This window comes from Salmo salar, chromosome ssa13 (assembly GCF_905237065.1).
Source record: "Salmo salar chromosome ssa13, Ssal_v3.1, whole genome shotgun sequence".
NCBI classification, from domain to species: domain Eukaryota; kingdom Metazoa; phylum Chordata; class Actinopteri; order Salmoniformes; family Salmonidae; genus Salmo; species Salmo salar.
Genome location: NC_059454.1, coordinates 12,805,665 through 12,828,167, shown reverse-complemented (window position 1 = coordinate 12,828,167; position 22,503 = coordinate 12,805,665). Strand labels below are relative to the sequence as shown.

Here is a 22,503-nt window from a genome sequence, read left to right as displayed (position 1 = left end):
AAGAAATTATAACCTACTACACTACTGTTCAAAAGTTTGGGGGCACTTAGAAATGTACTTGTTTTTGAAAGAAAAGCAATTTTTTTTGTCCATTAAAATAACATAAAATTGATCAGAAATACACTGTAGACATTGTTAATGTTGTAAATGACTATTGTAGCTGGAAACGGCTGATTTTTAATAGAATATCTACATAGGCGTACAGAGGCCCATTATCAGCAACCATCACTCCTGTGTTCCAATGGCACGTTATGTTAGCTAATCTAAGTTTATCATTTTAAACAGCCAATTGATCATTAGAAAACACTTTTGCAATTATGTTAGCACAGCTGAAAACTGTTGTTCTGATTAAAGAAGCAATAAAACTGGCCTTCTTTAGGCTAGTTAAGTATCAGGAGCATCAGCATTTGTGGGTTCGATTACAGGCTCAAAATCACCAGAAACAAAGACCTTTCTTCTGAAACTCGTCAGTCTATTCTTGTTCTGAGAAATGAAGGCTATTCCATGCGAGTAAATACCAAGAAACTGAAGATCTCGTACAACACTGTGTACTACTCCCTTCACAGAACATCACAAACTGGCTCTAACCAGAATAGAAAGAGGAGTGGGAGACCCTGGTGCACAACTGAGTAAGAGGACAAGTACATTAGAGTGTCTAGTTTGAGAAACAGACGCCTCACAAGTCCTCAACTGGCAGCTTCATTAAATAATACCCGCAAAACACCAGTCTCATCGTCAACAGTGAAGAGGCGACTCCGGGATGCTGGCCTTCTAGGCAGAGTTGCAAAGAAAAAGCCATGTCTCAGACTGGCCAATAAAAATAGATTTAAGATGGGCAAAAGAGCACAGACAGTGGACAGAGGAACTCTGCCTAGAAGGGCAGCATGCCGGAGTCGTCTCTTCACTGTTGACATTGAGACTGGTGTTTTCCATTAAAAATTTGCCGTTTCCAGCTGCAATAGTCATTTACAACATCAACAACACTGTATTTCTGATAAATGTTATGTTAATTTAATGGACAAAAAAAGATGTGCTTTTCTTTAAAAAACAAGCACATTTCTAAGTGACCCCAAACTTTTGAACGGTGGTGTATGTATTTTGTCTACAGAATGTCAAGTAGACTGCAATTAATTAAAGCCAAGGGCATAACATATTTATTATCAGGGTAGCAAATATGGACAAAATCATTATTCATGAATTTCAATACAACTCCAACCAGTCCAATGCGCGCATAAAAATGCTACAATAACTGTCACAGTTGTCGTAAGGAGAAGCGGACCAAAGTGCAGTGTGTGTCGTTCCACATTTTATTTTCACTGTGAAACTATGCAATACATACACATAAACCAAAGAACAAAAAAAACGTGACGCAGAGGTGAAACATACACTCACTCAAAAACCATCTCCCACAAACCCAGGTGGGAAAAACACCCACTTAAGTATGATCTCCAATTAGAGACAACAATGACCAACTGCCTCTAATTGGAGATCATCCCAAACAAAAACCCAACATAGAAATACAAAACTAGAACATAACAACATAGAAAAACTAAACTACAAAAAAAACCCTGTCACGCCCTGACCTACTCTACCATAGAAAATAACAGCTTTCTATGGTCAGGACGTGACACAATAACTGTCACAGTCAAGGGGATGAGATTGCCACAGACAGCACATGAGCAGAGTTCCAGAAGCTTGTTCTCCCATGCAGAAAGATAGAATTCTAGAATCTTGTTCTCCCATACAGAAAAATAGAGTTCCAGAATCTTGTTCTCCCATACAGAAAGACGGAATTCCAGAATCTTGTTCTCCCATACAGAAAGACGGAATTCCAGAATCTTGTTCTCCCATACAGAAAGACAGAATTCCAGAATCTTGTTCTCCCATACAGAAAGACAGAATTCCAGAATCTTGTTCTCCCATACAGAAAGACAGAATTCCAGAATCTTGTTCTCCCATACAGAAAGACAGAATTCCAGAATCTTGTTCTCCCATGCAGAAAGACAGAGTTCCAGAAGCTTGTTCTCCCATACAGAAAGACAAAGCTTCAGCTGGGCTTTCTCTGTCACCGCGTTTCTCCTGTAGTACTGCCGGTCTGGACAGGGACAGGGACAGGGACAGGGCTCTCTGAGCCACAGTCTGTGTTCACCAGCTGTCGGCTGTACTGGGCCAGGGTGAGGTACAGGAACTGGTACTGCTCACTGGTCTGTATCATACCACCCCTGACAACACAATCAATCAATCAATCAATCAATCAATCACTCAATCACATTTATTTTATAAAGCCTTTTTTACATCAGCAGTTGTCACAAAGGGCTTTACAGATACCCAGCATAAAACCCCAAAGAGTAACACAGAGCGGCAGAGACTGAAGGAGCAGCATCCTTCAGGGCAGCATCCTTCAGGGCAGCATCCCCAAGCTCCGCATCTAAGATCCCTATGACTACAGCACCTTTTAAACAACTCAAGACAAATTTCAAATGCATTGTTTGAAGCAAGGTGCTCACTTGATAGTTTACTTGATAGAAACAGAGTTTGGTTGAAACGTGCTTGGCACTTCACTACCAGCAGCAGGGCAGCAGCAGGGCAGTGTGTAATATTTAGTACCTGTCGAGGCGTAGCTTGCAGACGATTCCAAGCACGTCAGCCTTACTGGTGTGTTTTAATTGCAGGCATCCAATGCTGCTGGCGATGAAACAACCTGTTCTCCCAATCCCTGCACTGTGATGGAGAGCATATGACAAATTAAGTCAAATAGAGTCACAGCATAAAAGCACTGTCTGACCCTAACACTGTCTGACTCTAACCTCCTGGCAACTTTTTTTTACTATTCAGCCCTTTTTAAAATGTGAAAGGAATGTGAAGGCAGCCTACACAGGGGCCTTTGTTATAAACACACAGACAGAGAAACACGTGATGGAGACATTAGTAATCCAAAGAGTCTCCAGAAAACCTCCTAAATTAGCAGAGCAGAAATTTGACGAACTGACTTGTTGGAAAGGACATGTATCTATTCTCCAGTCTCTGCTACAGTATTTGCCTGCAATACACAGTCCACATACAGTACATACACGTATTGAACACAACACTAAATTAATTCCATAGCTTTCACCTTTGTCGTCAGTAAGTGAACTCAAGCTAGTCACAGTAAATCATTATTGTAAGAATTTAATTCTGACTGACATGGTATGTGAAATGGAGCCTCCCTTAAGTGTCATAACATAGACTACTTTACCAAAAGTATGTGGACACGTGCTCGTCGAACATCTTATTCCAAAATCATGGGCATTAATATGGAGTTGTTCCTCCCTTTGCTGATATAACAGCCTCCAATCTTCTGGGAAGGCTTTCCACCAGATGTTGGAACATTGCTGTGGGGACTTGCTTCCATTCAGGCACAAGTGCATTAGTGAGGTCGGGCTCTGATGTTGGGAAATTAGGCCTGGCTCGCAATCGGCATTGTAATTCATCCCAAAGGGGATCAATTGGGTTGAGGACAAGGCTCTGTGCAGGCCAGTGAAGTTCTTCCACACTGATCTCAACAAACCATTTCTGTATGGACCTCGCTTTGTACACGGGGGTATTGTTATGTTGAAACAGGGAAGGGCCTTCCCCAACTGTTGCCACAAAGTTGGAAGCACAGAATAATCTTAAATGTCATTGTATGCTGTAGAGTTAATATTTCCCTTCACTGGAACTAAGGGGCCTAGCCCGAACCATGAAAAACAGCACCAGACCATTATTCCTCCTCCACCAAACTTTACAGTTGGCACTATGCATTGGGGCAGGTAGCATTCTCCTGGCATCCGTTAAACCCAGATTTGTCCGTCGGACTGCCAGGTGGTGAAGCGTGATTTATCACTCCAGAGAACGCGTTTCCACTGCTCCAGAGTCCAATGGTGGCAAGTTTTACACCACTCCAGACGATGTTTGGCATTGCACATGGTGATCTTAGGCTTGTGTGCGGCTGCTCGGCCATGGACACCCACTTCATGAAGCTCCCAACGAACAGCTCTTGTTCTGACGCTGCTTCCAGAGGCAGTTTGGAACTCGGTAGTGAGTGTTGCAACCGAGGACAGACGATTTTTACGTGCTACGTGATTCAGCACTCCCATTCTGTGAGCTTTGTGTCCTACCACTTCGGCACAGAGCCGTTGTTGCTCCTAGATGTTTCCACTTCACAATAACAGCACTTACAGTTGACCAGGGCAGCTCTAGCAGGTCAGACATTTTACGAACTGATTTGTTGGAAAGGTAGCATCCTATGACGATGCCACATTGAAAGTCATTGAGCTCTTCAGTAAGGCCATTCTAGTGCCAGTGTTTGTCTATGGAGATTGCAAGGCTGTTTGCTCGATTTTATACACCTGTCAGCAACGGGTGTGGCTGAAATAGCTGAATCCACTAAGGGTGTCCACATACTTTTGTATATATACTGTATAAACACACTGGAAGCGAGAACCGTTCAATTAGCCTAGGACTATTTTCTTATCAAGGACATTCTATAACATATGCCAATTACATTTACATTTACATTTAAGTCATTTAGCAGACGCTCTTATCCAGAGCGACTTACAAATTGGTGGATTCACCTTATGATATCCAGTGGAACAACCACTTTACAATAGTGCATCTAAATCTTTTAAGGGGGGGGTTAGAAGGATTACTTTATCCTATCCTAGGTATTCCTTAAAGAGGTGGGGTTTCAGGTGTCTCCGGAAGGTGGTGATTGACTCCGCTGTCCTGGCGTCGTGAGGGAGCTTGTTCCACCATTGGGGTGCCAGAGCAGCGAACAGTTTTGACTGGGCTGAGCGGGAACTGTGCTTCCTCAGAGGTAGGGAGGCGAGCAGGCCAGAGGTGGATGAACGCAGTGCCCTTGTTTGGGTGTAGGGCCTGATCAGAGCCTGAAGGTACGGAGGTGCCGTTCCCCTCACAGCTCCGTAGGCAAGCACCATGGTCAATGTTAGTTCTCTCACATTTATCAAAGTGAAAGTTAATGACAGCTCGTGTTAAGGGTTGTGTTAATGAGAGCCAGTGTTAAGGGTTGTTTTAGTGTGGACCTGCAATGGACGATGGTGGTTCCTAGGCTGGGGTGGGACTGCCTGTGTTCCTCCACGTCCGCCACCAGTCTGAGCAGAGGCCCAGTGCAGTCTGGAGTCTGGTGGTCTGGCCATGTAGAGTACCAGTAGTGCCTCACCTGCCTGCTCTCTGAGCCCACCTGTAGGACACATTGTTGTTAGTAAGTTAACTGCTTCATTCATCCATCCATCCATCCATCCATCCATCCGTCCCTTCATCTATCCATCCATCCATCCCTTCATTAATTATTCCATCCATCCCTACATTCATCCTTCCATCCCTTCATTAATTCATCATCCATCCCTACATCCATCCATCCATCCGTCCCTTCATCTATCCATCCATCCATCCATCCATCCATCCATCCCTTCATTAATTATTCCATCCATCCCTACATTCATCCATCCATCCCTTCATTAATTCATCATCCATCCCTACATCCATCCCTCCATCCATCCATCCATCCATCCATCCATCCATCCATCCATCCATCCATCCATCCATTCATTCATTCATTCATTCATTCATTCATTCATTCATTCATTCATTCATCCATCCATCCATTCATTCATTCATCCATCCATCTCATTCATTCATTCATTCATTCATTCATTCATTCATTCATTCATTTATCCATTCATCCATCCATCCCTTCATTAATTTATCAATCCATCCACGCATTCATTAATTCTTCCATCCCTTCATTCATTCAGAAGTGTTGAAGTTCTGAAACTGGTGTAACCCAGAGCTTTGACTGGCATTATGAGATGTTCAGACAACAATAACCCAATTTCTCACCTGAATAATTATGTCTCGAATTGTGTAGCCATCACATTCTTTCGCAATGGCCACTCTGAGCTCAAATCTGCCATAGCTGCCCTCCTTCTCTGGCCAGTAAAGCTCACACTTCTGAAACACAGAACACACTTTCTGTAGACTTCAGACATGAACCAAAGTCTCTTACAAGGATTTTATAAACCATCTCTGCTTTACCACCAATGGGTCTGTCAAAGGAAACCCTTTAGGAGATTAGAGTTTATTGACTCACCCGTGCATCAATCTAAGTAACATAATAAAAAAATCCCCATCAAAATCTGTCAGTTTAAGCTAGAGATATCTTTTTACATGGGCTGTGCATCTCAATCCACTGCATCCGCCTATGTCGGCCTTCCACATCTGCGTTGGAAGGTGGTTGAGCTACAGCCGTGTTTGTCAGACCATGAGACATCCTGAAAATTGGTCTTCTCGCAAAAACGTCCATGCAAATTAATAGGACCACTCTACAGAAAGATAAGACTCTCACAAACCTTATTCCTTTGTCACGCCCTGACCTGAGAGAACCTTTTTTATGTCTCTATTTAGGTTTGGTCAGGGTGGGATTTGGGTGGGCATTCTATGTCCTTTTTTCTATGCTTTGTATTTCTTTGTTTTGGCCTGGTATGGCTCTCAATCAGGGACAGCTGTACATTGTTGTCGCTGATTGGGAGTCATACTTAGGCAGCCTGTTTTCCTTTGGTGTTTGTGGGTAGTTATTTTCTGTTTTGTACATTTTGTGACCGGCCAGAACTGTTGGCTGTCGTTCATTTTCTTGTTTGTTTGAAGTGTTTCTTATTATTAAATCATTAATATGAACACTCACCACGCTGCGCTTTGGTCCCCTTCTTCTACAGACGACAAGCGTTACATCCTTATGATACATTTTTTGACTGTCTTTGTTGCCATTTATTGATGTGTTATTCAATGTGTTTCTATGGGCTTTAGTAGGAGAGGCCAAATTCAATATTTTATCCCCCCAAAAATGTATATATATATACAGTTGAAGTCGGAGATTATACACTTAGGTTGGAGTCATTAAAACTCATTTTTCAACTACTCCACACATTTTCTGTTAACAAACTATAGATTTGGCAAGTCGGTTAGGACATATACTTTGTGCATGACACAAGTAATTTTTCAAACAATTATTTACAGACAGATTATTTCACTTATAATTCACTGTATCACAATTCCAGTGGGTCAGAAGTTTACATACACTAAGTTGACTGTGCCTTTAAACAGCTTGGAAAATTCCAGAAAATTATGTCATGGCTTTAGAAGCTTCTGATAGGCTAATTGACATAATTTGAGTCAATTGGAGGTGTACCTGTGGATGTATTTCAAGGACTACCTTCAAACTCAGTGCCTCCTTGCTTGACATCACGGGAAAATCAAAAGAAATCAGCCAAGATCTCAGAAATGAAATTGTTGACCTCCACAAGTCTGGATCATCCTTGGGAGCAATTTCCAAATGCCTGAAGGTACCACGTTCATCTGCACAAACAATAGTACACAAGTATAAACACCATGGGACCACACAGCTGTCATACCGCTCAGGAAGGAGACGCGTTCTGTCTCCTAGAGATGAACGTACTTTGGTGCAAAAAGTGCAAATCAATCCCAGAACAACAGCAAAGGACCTTTGCTGGAGGAAACAGGGAAATTAGGTGGATATATTGAAGCAACATCTCAAGACATCCGTCAGGAAGTTAAAGCTTGGTCGCAAATTGGTCTTCCAAATGGACAATTTACCCCAAGCATACTTCCAAAGTTGTGGCAAAATGGCTTAAGGACAACAAAGTCAAGGTATTGGAGTGGCCATCACAAAGCCCTGACCTCAATCCCATTGAAAATTTGTGGGCAGAACTGAAAAAGCGTGTGTGAGCAAGGAGGCCTATAAACCTGAGCTCTGTCAGGAGGAATGGGACAAAATTCACCCAACTTATTGTGGGAAGCTTATGGAAGGCTACCCGAAACGTTTGACCCAAGTTAAACAATTTAAAGGCAATGCTACCAAATACTAATTGACTGTATGTAAACTTCTGACCCACTGGGAATGTGATGAAAGTAATGAAATAAATAATTCTCTCTACTATTATTCTGACATTTCACATTCTTAAAATAAAGTGGTGATCCTAACTGACTGCATGCAGGATCAAGTTGAATCTGGACCATAAGCCTGTCCTTTCTTTCCAACAGAAAATTCCTACAAACTTTGTGAACCCTTCAGAGCTGGATATTCCAGGACGGGCTTTAAAAGACAGGTAATTTTTACTCGGATTAAATATCAGGAATTGTGAAAAACTGACTTTAAATGTATTTGGCTAAGGTGTATGTAAACTTCCGACTTCAACTGTATATATATACGTAAACCAACTGTATATATTTATTTATTTATTGTTTTACATAAAGGGGTCCTAAAATTTTAAATCAATTAGCTACATGAACTAAATGAAATAGCTAAAGGGTGGGGGGGTGTTCTACTAAGCTAAAATATGGAATTTTTTTTACCAACCTTAAAACAATTCCACATGTTAGCTTAGTAGACCCCCCCCCCCCCCACAACGGCTTAGACTTTTAGAGGTTAGGAGAGAAATGGAAGCAGGATGGGATTTCACCTCCTTCTTCTCCTTCAGCTTGGTGATCATGACAATGGTGGTGGATCTCTCCTGCCACACCATTTCCCAGAAGTCATGCACGGTGTTGAGCATGGGGCCCTGGGTAGCGATGTAGGTGCTAGGTGCACCGTTGTAACCCTGCGTGGGCGACAGCAAGATATAGGGCTGTGTCATTTCCACTTTGACTTCCTGTGGGTTTCCTTGGTTGACATCACGATACACCCACGTAAACCAACTGTATCACTCTCCACATCCTTAACATCCTCTGTGCAATGCGTATGTTATACTTTCACACAACCTTTTATATACATTTCTATGACGTTTTTGTATGACTTCATGTTCACCTACTTACACTTCTTCATTCCCACTAAGGTCTAGAATGACTAAGTCTGCATAATGTAAATACAAATAAAAACCAATGACCTTCTTAATTACAGGCGGTTCTAACCTTTATGTAGTTTGCGTTGATGTATCTCTCAGTCTCACCCGCCTCCTCTGCTGCGGGGTTCCTCAGACACACACGGGTCTCAGGATCTGGTTAAACATGATTATAGTTTATACATTGGTTATTATATTGTCTGGGTGCCAGTGTGTTTCAGCATTTATCAACTTATGCTTATCAATTTTACCTAGTCACTCACTTGGCAGTATGGTCTTGTATCTGTCTTTTAAAGCCCGTCCTGGAATATCCAGCTCTGAAGGGTTCACAAAGTTTGTAGGAATTTTCTGTTGGAAAGAACGGACAGGCTTATGGTCCAGATTCAACTTGATCCTGCATGCAGTCAAATGTCTGCACATAGTAACAGTTACAGTAGATACCGACCTGGTACTCTGAGTTCAGCCTGCTGGTCTCTTCAGATGCCTCCTGCAGCTGAGAGGGGGTCAGAGGGCGTGTTGAGGTCCTCAGCAGGTGGAGGATGGTCTCTCTGGGAGTGGAGATGGAGCATAGGGTCTCCACTGCTTCCAGACTGAGACTGCTCACGCCCAGTACCAGGGACACATTGGATCCCCGTCTGAGGATGATTGGAACCACAGAGAGGACAAAACGATCAGGGACTCTATTTGCATTTACGTAATGTATCACTTATAGTTTATCATAAAATATTTTTTGATTTGTTTAACACTTTTTTGGTTACTGCATGATTCCATACGTGTTATTTCATAGTTTTGATTTCTTCACTATTATTCTACAATGTAAAAATAAAGAAAAACCCTTGAATGAGTAGGTGTGTCCAAACTTTTGACTAGTACTGTAGTTTATCATGGCCATGATGACAGTACTGTGAGTTGAATATCATGGATGTGTGTACCTCTCCTGGAGCCGGACTGTTCTGCGAGGGGCTGTGGCAGCAGGGCAGGAGCCTGACTGGTCTTTGTCCACAGGGTGTGATGATGATGATGATGATGATGACGATGTGGATTCTACTAACTCACTCATGGTGCTGTGTTGAATTACTGGTTGAATTGAGTGAAAACAATCCCGAGAGAAAGAGAGAGAGACAGAGAGGGAGGAGAGGGAGAGAGAGACAGAGAGGGAGGAGAGAGAGAGAGAGACAGAGAGGGAGGAGAGAGAGAGAAAGAGAGAGAGACAGAGAGAGAGACAGGGAGAGAGAGAGAGACAGAGAGGGAGGAGAGAGAGACAGAAAGAGAGGGAGAGAGAGAGACAGAGAGAGAGACAGAGAGAGAGACAGAGAGAGAGACAGAGAGAGAGACAGAGAGAGAGAGGGGGGGAGGGGGAGAGAGAGAAAGAGGGGGAGATGGTGGAGGGAGAGAGAGGGGGAGGGAGGGAGAGATGGAGAAAAATAAAGCAAGAGAGTGGGAGAGAAGGAAAGAGGGAGAGAGATCACATTATTTCCTTACTATGCCTACACAGTGAACACACCACAACAGTAATTAAATTCAGATGGAATTTAAAATATTTCACCCTACTTGTCAACTCTTCTTGTCAAAAGAACAGCAGTTAATGAAAGATCTCACATCCCCTGAAACTGACATTCACAACACATGACACGCAGTAGAGAAACACCATTGACTAAACATTTTTTTTCAGATCATCAGACATAGTTTCTCTCCTTTGTTGCCTGATTGTCGCTAAACTAGGATCTATCCATACCTGAATCCTGGTCTGTCAATATGTCAGAGTAATCCTAAGCCAAATGAAATGTCTGCCATTGACATGAACCAACCACAGTGAGAAACAGAAAGAGAGAGAGGGAGAGGGAGAGAGAGAGTAACACAGTGGGAAGTAGAGAGTGAACAGGCACAGACATGCAGTCTTTTTGACACAGTGACTCAGTATGTTAGTAGCTAGCCTCTTCTTTGGCTTCAGGTACACATGTCTAAACGTGAGAGTGGATCAATCACTGAGAAGTTCCTGGAGGGAAAAGAAGGGGGAGAATATTGTAAAGCTGGTATTGTAAAGCGGATGTTGTAAAGCTGGTGTTGTAAAAGCTGGTGTTGTAAAGCGGATGTTGTAAAGCTGGTGTTGTAAAGCTGTTTTTTTTTTGCCAATAGGTGAATCAGTAGAGTCCTTCCTCAGTGACTCCAGGCTCAAGGCAGCTGAAAATATGCAATGATTTATTCATCATACTAACATAAACGTTTGCATATAGTATATTTGCTGATGAAGTCCTTGAAGCGAGATTGTATGACAGAAATAAATAATGTACCAAAAAACGAAATAGAAATATTCTCAGATAAGTACAGTGCCTTAAGAAAGTATTCACACCCCTTGACTTTTTCCAAATGTTGTTGTTGTTACAGCCTGAATTTACACAACAGCCCATAATGTCAAAGTGGAATAGTGTTTTTCATTATTATTATTATTATTATTTTTTTTTTACAAATGAATGAAAAATGAAAAAATGAAATGTCTTGAGTCAATAAGTATTCAACTCCGTTGTTATGGCAACGCCTTAATACGTTCAGGAGTCAAATTTGCTTTAACAAGTCACATAATAAATGACATGGACTCACTGCAATACTAGTGTTTAACATGATTGTTGAATGACTTCCTCATCTCTGTACCCCACACGTACAATTATCTGTAAGGTCCCTCAGTCGAGCAGTGAATTTCAAACACAGATTCAACCACAAAGAGCAGGGAGGTTTTCCAATGCCTCACAAAGAAGGTCATCTATTGGTAGATGAGTAAAAAAAAAAGCAGACATTGAATATTCCTTTTGAAGTGAAGTTATACATTACACTTTGGATGGTGTATCAATACACCCAGTCACTACAAAGATACAGCCGTCCTTCCTGACTCAGTTGCTATGAGCCAAAGGTGACTTTAAAACAGTCACAGAGTTTAATGGCTGTGATAGGAGAAAACTGAGGATGGATCAACAACATTGTAGTTACTCCACAATACTAACCTAATTGACAGAGTGAAAAGAAGAGAGCCTGTACATATTTAAACATATTCCAAAACAACATGCATCCTGTTTGCAACAAGGCACTAAAGTAAAACTGCAAAAAATGTGGCAAAGCTACTAACTTTTTGTCCTGAATAGAAAGTGTTATGTTTGGGCCAAATCCAATACAACACATTACTGAGTACCACTCTACATATTCTCAAGCATAGTGGTGGCTGCATCATGTTATGGGTATGTTTGTCATCGTTAATTAAGGACTGGGGAGTTTGTCAAGAATAAAAAAGAAATAGAATGGAGCTAAGCACAGGCAAAATTCAAGAGGAAAAGACTGGGAGATGAAGTCACCTTTCAGCAGGACAATAACCTAAAACACAAGGCCAAATCTGCACTGGAGTTGCTTACCAAGAAAACAGTGAACGTTCCTGAGTGGCTGAGTTACAGTTTTGACGTACAGGTAAATCTACTTGAAAATCTATTGCAAGACCTGAAAATACAAAGATCATCAACGAATTTGACAGAGGTTTAAGAATTTTGAAAAGAATAATGGACAAATGTTGCACAATCCAGGTGTGAAAAGCTCTTAGAGACTTATCCAGAAAGACTCACAGCTGTAATCACTGCCAAAGGTGCTTCTACAATGTATTGACTCTTTCTAAATTTGCCAACATTTCTAAAAACATGTTTTCACATTGTCATTATGGGGTATTGTGAGTAGATGGGTGAGAAAAAAACATCAACGTAATCCATTTTGAATTCAGGCTGTAACACAACAAAAGGATAATACTTTCTGAAGGCACTGTAAATAGCTTTCAAGTTTGATATGAGCTCAAAAGCATTTTCAAAGAAAATAGAAATAAACATTTAAAATATAAATAAAGACTTCAGTGAGTATTAGAATATTTAATGAGGAAGAGGTGATGTGTTTATTTATAGTTAAGCAATAAGGCCTGAGGGGCTGTGGTATATGGCTAATATACAACGGCTAATGGCTGTTCTTAATCACGATGCAACGCGGAGTGCCTGGATACAGCTCTTAGCCGTGGTATATTGACCATATGCTCACCCCGTTATCATCCAAAAGGCGAGGTCAGTACAGGTGCATCAAAGCTGGCATCGAGAGACTGAAAAGCAGCTTCTATCTCAAGGCCATCAGACTGTTAAATATCCATCAATAGCACATAGTGGCTGCTGACCTATATACATAGGCTTGAAATCACTGGCCACTTTAATAAATGGAACACTAGTCACTTTAATAATGTCTACATATCTGGCATTACTCATCTCATATGTACAGTGAGGGAAAAAAGTATTTGATCCCCTGCTGATTTTGTACGTTTGCCCACTGACAAAGAAATGATCAGTCTATAATTTTAATGGTAGGTTTATTTGAACAGTGAGAGACAGAATAACAACAAAAAAATCCATAAAAACGCATGTCAAAAATGTTATAAATTGATTTGCATTTTAATGAGGGAAATAAGTATTTGACCCCTCTGCAAAACATGACTTAGTACTTGGTATTTCTTTGCTCTTATTCTATCTCTCACTGTTCAAATAAACCTACCATTAAAATTATAGACAGATCATTTCTTTGTCAGTGGGCAAACGTACAAAATCAGCAGGGGATCAAATACTTTTTTCCCTCACTGTATATACTGTATCCTATACTATTCTACTGTATCTTAGTCTATGCCGCTCTGACATTGCTTGTCCATATATTGACATATTCTTAATTCCATTCCTTTACTTAGATTTGTGTGTATTGGGTATATGTTGTGTAATTGTTAGATATCACTTGTTAGATATTACTGCACTGTCAGAGCTAGAAGTACAAGCATTTCGCTACACTCACAAGAACATCTGGTAGTCACGTGTATGTGACCAATAACATTTGATTTGATTTGATTTGACATACCACAAACCCCCCCAGGTGACTTATTTATATTATAAACTGGTTTTCAACATAATTAGAGCAGTACGAATTCATGTTTTGTCATACCTGTGATATGCGGTCTGATATACCACGGCTGCAGGCCAATCAGCATTCAGGGCTCGAGCCACCCAGTTTCTAATTATTACATATAGCACAACAACAAAATATGGTAAGGAAGCACAGAACATAACCGTACGCCGTACTGTGATGACGGAAGCCTGAGCTGAAATAATGCATCAGCTGTGCTGAAACGCTGCCTCAGACTGACTAGCGAGTCTTCCATGTTCTTGGCGAAAAAGTGACGTTAATTCCAAGTGATATGATGACGGGGTAAATATTCTAACAAGCTGAAGACAATCTGTAGTTTATCTGCAGGCATACAGAACAGTATGCATATGCGTCTTGGTTGTCACTATCACACTGTCAATGAGATAGGCCCAGCAGGTAACTCACCAGCGCAAGGGGACTGCAATCCAAGTTGGCCCTCAGTTATCGCCTCTCTCCTTGTGTTCCTGTGTACTGTGTGGATGTGTGTTGGGCCAAGGTCTCAGTCCAGATGAGCCAGCAGCACAGACGCAGGCAGGTTTGACTCTTTACTGCTTGGCTTTAGGGAAGCTTATGAGACAATCATTTTTTTCTTCCTTTTTTCTACCTCTCCACTGCTTCCTCTCTACCCACCCACCCACCCACTCATATTCTCATACCCTCATTTCCACACACGCACACGCACACGTACACGAACACACACAACATTCAAGGCTGCCTCACCCCTGCAGACTCAGTGCCACTGGCTTTGTGTAACCTCCAAGGAGAGCACACTAACCTCAAATGTGAATTTTAAGTTGGCTATTATTTTCTCTACAGCAACAAGGGACCAATGTCCACAATTACAACAATAAAACCATTGAGTGAATAATATATTATGTCAAATGTAAGGGCCCTATTGCAAGTATTTTCTCATTTCATCACAGTGTCTCCACAGTGCAAAAGTGAATAACAGTCGTTGTGGGCGAAATTGTAGTGAAAATAAGCATTGCTGTGATGGAAACAGCTGGGTGACAAAGTGAATAACAGGGTTATTTTATTCATTCATTTATTTTGCCTTTATTTAACCAGGTAAGTTATTGATACCACACGATCTTTTACAATAACAACCTGAAAGAGATCAATAATGTTGACAGAACAACAATCATGTAAAAGTAGCATGTAGCATGTAAAACAAGCATGTGTACTGCAGTCCTGTAGAAACGCTGAATAGTTTCCTATTGTGTGAGGTTAATGTTGATTTACCACAGTGCAATGTGGGTATTTCAAGTAACAACCTGGTCATCAATGCTAAGACAAAAGAGAAAGGTGAATATTACAGTAAGTTTGTGGAAGTGGAACTTTGGCACAAAACATTTTATTGTATATTAAGCTCATAGTAACACGTGGGAGGTATTCACATTGGAGGTAGTCCTACAAGTTGATCCATATAGGTGGCCAGTGCAGCACATAAAACTTGGTTTGGGTGAATGTGCTTGCTGTGATTATGCTTAATTCTAACGTAAGATCTACTATGCATTACCGTATAGCTATCACAGATTAATCAGGCTTGTGGTGGTTGCTACGTGGGAGGTCAACCGGCCTGAATCTGGTAACAAGAGTTTGTGCAAGCCACTTCCTGTCATGCCAATACAACACTTCCTCTTGTTAACAGACATTCATTGGACTGCTTTAGTTGCTAAACCATACAGTGTTAGTCAGCCACATGATAAACATGAATGTAAATACAGCGCCAGAGTGTGAGACTGTAGATTTATGAGTCAGTTCCTTTATTGAGGAATACATCTCATAGCTTTTGCCTGGATGGATTCAATAAATCAACTTAGCCCTAATGAAAGATACTGTGAGGCATACAGTACATTAGTAATCAATAATTTACATGATGTGAAAATGTGAGCTGAAGCAAAGGTATTGTTCAACCTATACTCTTTAATAGTGCTCTGTGCAGTTGAATGGAGGTCCATATTGGCCATTGCATGACCAGCTGTGATGATGATAGGTGCAATTTCACGTCTCCACCCACGCAGGCCAGGCAGTGAAACTCTAAATGTGATGCGGATGTTTTTCTTGTCTTTTTATTTCCTACTGATGAATATGTCACACACACACATCCCACTGGGCACAGACGTCAATTCAACATCTGTTCAACGTCATTTCATTGAAATGACGTTGTTGCAACATTGATTCAACCGGTGTGTGACCAGTGGGACTGTTCTTGCCTTTGAAACTTTCAGACACACCACTCTGCAAATAGTACAACAAGAATGTGTTAGAAACAGTAATATATTTTGATTGAATTAGATGCAACGTATGTTACATAACAGTAATATTGTACCCCACACGGTTTAATTACTATCAATACAATCCTTGTACGTAGTGACATATAAATCATCAACAGCAGGGGGCACTGCATGTTTTAGTCTTATCGTTTTCTGATTGGTTTTCACAATGCTGTATTCATGAACTATTGCACACTAGGACAAATCTAATAAAAAGCGAGGTTATGTAAACATTATTCAAATGGTTTTGCCAGTAGAATGTCAGTTGCTCTTCAGAGAGTATTTCATTTGGGATGTTCAGAGAGGGTCTAATTTTTGTTTTTCAGCAGATGTCAGTTGAGTGATTTTATGTTGCATTCGTCTTGCCTGGAAAATGACTAATGCTTTTGATTTGGTAATGCTATATTTCGATTTTCTGTTGAAATACAGATTGTTGTGTATCATAGTGCATGTCTCCAGTCAGAGAGAAGTGTTCTGTTGCTTCTAGGGGTTCTGAAGTGTTCTGTTGCTTCTAGGGGTTCTGAAGTGTTCTGTTGCTTCTAGGGGTTCTGAAGTGTTCTGATTCTTCTAGGGGTTATGAAGTGTTCTGATTATTCTAGGGGTTCTGAAGTGTTCTGTTGCTTCTAGGGGTTCTGAAGTGTTCTGATTCTTCTAGGGGTTCTGAAGTGTTCTGTTGCTTCTAGGGGTTCTGAAGTGTTCTGATGCTTCTAGGGGTCCTGAAGTGTTCTGATTCTTCTAGGGGTTCTGAAGTGTTCTGATTATTCTAGGGGTTCTGAAGTGTTCTGTTGCTTCTAGGGGTTCTGAAGTGTTCTGATTCTTCTAGGGGTTCTGAAGTGTTCTGATGCTTCTAGGGGTCCTGAAGTGTTCTGATTTTTTTAGGAGTTCTGAAGTGTTCTGTTGCTTCTAGGGGTTCTGAAGTGTTCTGTTGCTTCTAGGGATTCTGAAGTGTTCTGATGCTTCTAGGGGTTCTGAAGTGTTCTTCACTCCACGTACTGTAAGTATTGAAAAAAAAAGAAGCCTATGTCTCTTTGACAAGTCATTTCCTGATCAGAATTTCTGAGCATCATAAAGGGGTTCCAGAACTTCCATCAGACAACAAATTGTGTAATATCCGTAAGGATAAAAGTCCCTGTGATATCCCAGAGGATAAAAGTCCCTGTAATATCCCTAAGGATAAAAGTCCCTGTGATATCCCAGAGGATAAAAGTCCCTGTGATATCCCAGAGGATAAAAGTCCCTGTAATATCCCTAAGGATAAAAGTCCCTGAAACATCCCTGAGGATAAAAGTCCCTGTAATATCCAGAGGATTAAAGTCCCTGTGATGGTCCACAGGATAAAAGTCCCTGTAATATCCAGATGATAAAAGTCCCTGTGATGGTCCAGCGGATATCCCACAGGATAAAAGTCCCTGTAATATCCCTGAGGATAAAAGTCCCTGTAATATCAAAGGATAAAAGTCCCTGTAATATCCAGAGGATAAAAGTCCCTGTAATATCCCTGAGGATAAAAGTCCCTGTAATATCCCGAGGATAAAAGTCCCTGTAATATCCCTGAGGATAAAGGTCCCTGTAATATCCCCAGCTATAAAGGTCCCTGTAATATCCCAGAGGATAAATGTCCCTGTAACATCCCTGAGGATAAAGGTCCCTGTAATATCCCCAAGGATAAAAATCTCTGTAATATCCCTGAGGATAAAAATCCCTGTAATATCCCCAGCTATAAAGGTCCCTGTAATATCCAGAGGATAAAAGTCCCTGTAATATACCCGAGGATAAATGTCCCTGTGATGGTCCAGAGGATAAGTCATACTCAAATTCTAGCTCTGGAAAAAGTTTATAGCATTGCATTGATTGGATTTGATTACACATCCGTATTTGCAATCACTTCTGTATAACTAATGTGTGATGATTGTTGCCAACATCAGAAGTCAAGACCTGAGTATCAAAACAAGTTACCGAAACACAATTTATATGTCTCTGTCGTCAAAGCAGAGCACAAGGCATAACATGTTCATTTAACCTGTCCTGGAGCACTTTAAAGTATTCATCAAATCGAACAGCGAGCGCCACTCCCCAGTACCCTGCTTCCCCACAGCACCCTGAGAGAGAGAGAGAAAGAGAGAGCTGCTCTGCACTGAGGGCCTGTGATGTAATATGTTCCAGATGGGTGGGAGTTTTGCGGGGAGTCCCCAGGGCTCGAACACAATGAATCAGTGCCTGGAGCAGAAGTCATACTCAGCTGTAGAAGACAGACACCCCATCCTAAAACCGTCCTGTACTCTTCCACCGTGGTGGCCAAAGCAATAGCCAGGGCAGAGCACGGAGAGGACGCAGCAGAGAGGCAACAGAGTCAAGGACAAGACAGAGACAGCCACCCAGGAGCTCCATGTTGTCACACACAGGCATCTCCATATAGTTCCCCGGGCTAACACATGCATGTGAGACTCTAATGGCCTATTACTTAATACCTACTGTAATATAACTCAGTATGAAGGGTTTACTAAATCTCGTACTGTCTAAAAGCATAATAAGTCATGGCTCTCTGAGGTAATGATATGATAAGCAGGATGGAACACTTCCAAAGAGAGTGTGTCTGCTCTTCATTTGTTACCATGCCAAAGTTAATGGTTGTATAATTTTTTTGTTTTGGTAATGGACCATAAAACCATCATAGTCTCCACCCATGTAAACACTGTCTATCAGAATGTTTACAGGTACTCACAATAAACCCAAGTGCCAATCAAATTTGCCCCTAAGATTGGATTGAATCTTCTTACTCAACCATGGCTTGGGTCAGAAGACATGGATACAGGTTGACCTGGGGAATGGTGGGGCGCCGTAACCATGGCTCACCATGACTTCAGCACTGGGCTCTAGATCATTGGAAGCCTGGATCTCCAGAGCTCTCCTCTGGTCATCTGGAGCCAATCATAGGCCTGGTGAATCCAGTCAAGATCAGGGCAGTGTGGTACTGGAGGACTAGGGATACATCTAGGGGGGAACATCTGAAACACCCCAGGACAGGTTGAGGGACTGCTTAATGTATCATGCCCTGACCATAGATAGCCTTTCTATTTCTCTATTTGGTCAGGTCAGGGTGTGATTTGGGTGGGCAATCTAGTTTTCTTATTTCTTTGTTTGGCCGGGTATGGTCCCCAATCAGAGGCAGCTGTCTATCGTTGTCTCTGATTGGGGATCATACTTAGGCAGCCCTTTTCTCACCTGTGATTGTGGGATCTTGTTTTTGTGTAGCTGCCGGTGAGCAGCCCAGAACGTCACGTTTTGTTTCCTTCTGTATTATTTTTTGGTTTCACTTCATTAAAGGATGTGGAATTCCATGCACGCTGCGCCTTGGCTTATTTACGATAGGGAGTTTGAAGACAGCGATCGTGACATAATGCCTTTACGTTGTTGTGTTGCCCATTCATCACTTTACTAAGACCTCTGGATAGTAGGTTAAAATAAACTAAAATAACTTGTCTTTATTGAATAAACATTGTATAGAGAGGGTAGGACACAGTGAAAAGTAGTGAAACATTAAAAAAGTTCTCCTTTTTAGATAAAACTATACTAAATATATTCACGTCACCAAAACGGTTATTAAAACAAACTCGCCCCGTAGCACTCACCTCTGTCATCATGAAGTGCTTTGAGAGACTAGTCAAGGATCATATCACCTCTACCTTACCTGCCACCCACTTCAATTTTATTACCACCCCAATAGATCCACAGACGATGCAACTGCCATCTCTCTGCACACTGCCCTATCCCATCTGGACAAGGGAAATACCTATGTAAGAATGCTGTTTATTGACTATAGCTCAGCATTCAACACCATAGTACCCTCCAAGCTCATCATTAAGGTCGAGGCCCTGGGTCTGAACCCCGCCCTTTGCAACTGGGTCCTGGACTTCCTGATGGGCCGCCCCCCAGGTGGTGAAGGTAGGAAACAACATCTCCACTCCACTGATCCTCAGCACTGGGACCCCACAAGGGTGCGTGCTCAGCCCCCTCCTATACTCCCTGTTCACCCATGACTGTGTGGCCAAGCACGCCTCCAACTCAATCATCAAGTTTGCAGACGACACAACAGCAGTAGGCTTGATTACCAACGATGATGAGACAGCCTATAGGGAGGAGGTGAGGGCTCTGGTGTGATGCCTGGAAAACAACCTCTCACTCAATGTCAACAAAACAAAGGAGATGATCGTGGACTTCAGGAAACAGCAGAGGGTGCACCCCCCTATCTACATTGACAGGACCGCAGAGGAGAAGGTGGAAAGCTTCAAGTTCCTTGGCGTACACATCACTGGGAAACTGAAATAGTCCAGCCACACAGACAGTGTGGTGAAGAAGGCAAAACAGAGCCTCTTCAACCTCAGGAGGCTGAAGACATTTGGCTTGTCACCTAAAACCCTCACAAACTTCTACAGGTGCACAATTGAAAGCATCCTGTCAGGCTGTATCACCGCCTGGTACGGCAACTGCACCGGCCGCAAAAGCAAGGCTCTCCAGAGGGTGGTGCGGTCTGCACAACGCATCACCGGGGGCAAACTACCGGCCCTCCAGGACACATACAGCACCCGATGTCACAGGAAGGCCAAAAAGATCATCAAGGACAACAACCACCCGAGCCACTGCCTGTTCATCCCGTTATCACCCAGAAGGCGAGGTCAGAACAGGTGCATCAAAGCTGGGACCGAGAGACTGAAAAACAGCTTCTATCTCAAGGCCATCAGACTGTTAAACAGCCATCACTATCACATTAGAGGCTGCTGCCTATAGGCATAGACTAGGAATCACTGACCACTTTAAGGAATGGAACACTAGTCACTTTAATAATGTTTACATATCTTGCATTACTCATCTCATATGTATATACTGTTTGCTATACTATTCTACGGTATCTCATTCACTTAAGTAATGCTAGATATGTAGCATTACTTATCTCATATGTATATACTGTTTTTTCAATACTATTCTACTGTATCTTAGTCCGTTCCGCTCTGACATCGCTCGTCCATATGTATATAGTCTTAATTTATTCCTAATTAAATTTGTGTATATTGGGTATATGTTGTGTAATTTGTTAGATATTACTGCACTGTCGAAGCTAGAAGCACAAGCATTTTGCAACACCCGCAATAACATCTGCTAATCACGTGTATGTGACCAATAACATTTGATTTGATTTGATTTGAAGGTCTACAGGTTTCCATCCTCCTTTGTGTACATTGACTTCCATACAAAACATAAGAGGCTCATGGTTCTCACCCCCTTCCATAGACGTCCCCAGTAATTATGACAACTTCTTGAGCATTTCCTCCAACCTATTAGATATCTTGTAGCATGAACTGACATGTTGTCCACCCAATCAAAGGATCAGACAATGAATCTAGTACTGAAAGCATACGCTACAGCTAACTAGCACTGCAGAACATAAAATGCGGTGAGTAGATGACTCAAAGAGAAATACAATAGTTGAACAGTTTGAACAAATGAATTTCTTCAAAAATTAAGGAGAAGCAGGAGAGAGAGAGCTAGCTGTATTTCATTGTATTTTTTTCACTTTCACTTTCGCTAGCGAATGTAGCTAGCTAGTTTAGCATAGTCAAACACCCATCTCAAACAGAGAGGGATGCTATGTTAGCTAGCCTGCTATGGCTAACCAACACTGGAACTCTTCCAAGTCAAGGTAAGCTTTTGGTTGTATTAATTTATTGCCACCTGGGGCCTGCCAGTGTAACTGCTAAACTGCTAAACTGTACACTGTACTGCATGATTGTAGTGGGTTTACCAACGCGTTAGTTCTAGTAGCTATGTTGACTATGACGTTAGCTAATATGGTGACAACGACCTAGGCTGTCTGTAGCGGTTATGCTATGAAGGTTTGGCTTGGAAAGGTTTTTTCGCATGGTCACAGACAGCTGTTGTGTTCTGCACTGACGTCCACAAGCAAAGGGAAAAGGTGAGAGGAGGAGAGTACATAGATGTGAGAAGGAATTATACAACGAGCAAAGTGATCATGCTGTTTGTATGTGGCTGCTATGAAAGTAAACTGTGTTTGCGGGTGATCAAGGGGTATATTCATTCAAAAGTGTTTCTTAAATGGAAGCAAACGGAATGCAATGGGGATAAACATACCTGAATTTGTCCAATAGAAACTCTCATTTGCAACTGTTTGGACTAATGATTACACCCCAGATCAGCTACTGTAGATGCAGGCAAGAGTGTGCAAGGCGGTATTGAATGTGTCACTGTCTGTCACAGGGATTACAATTTTTTTTCTCTCGACCTGTGCACCTACATTGTAAACTTTAATTTGTAGTTCTGGTTGGAGCAACCTCATGATAGGGAGA

General features: G+C 41.8%; 1 protein-coding gene across 5 annotated transcripts; it reads right to left on the bottom strand.

The window, feature by feature from the left end:
* Positions 1-1,127: 1,127 nt before the first annotated feature.
* Positions 1,128-14,451, bottom strand: ptn7 (Tyrosine-protein phosphatase non-receptor type 7). Of its 5 annotated transcripts, none has more exons than XM_045692219.1 (11): positions 14,274-14,451; positions 13,887-13,955; positions 9,824-9,968; positions 9,337-9,526; positions 9,155-9,239; positions 8,962-9,047; positions 8,514-8,651; positions 5,878-5,988; positions 5,061-5,218; positions 2,608-2,721; positions 1,128-2,222 (listed from the first exon to the last, which is right to left on the bottom strand). In XM_045692219.1, exons 2-11 carry the CDS (start codon positions 13,930-13,932, stop codon positions 2,066-2,068), a joined length of 1,230 nt encoding a protein of 409 aa, XP_045548175.1. In that variant the 5' UTR covers positions 13,933-13,955; positions 14,274-14,451; the 3' UTR covers positions 1,128-2,065.
* Between the last annotated feature and the right edge of the window lie 8,052 nt (positions 14,452-22,503).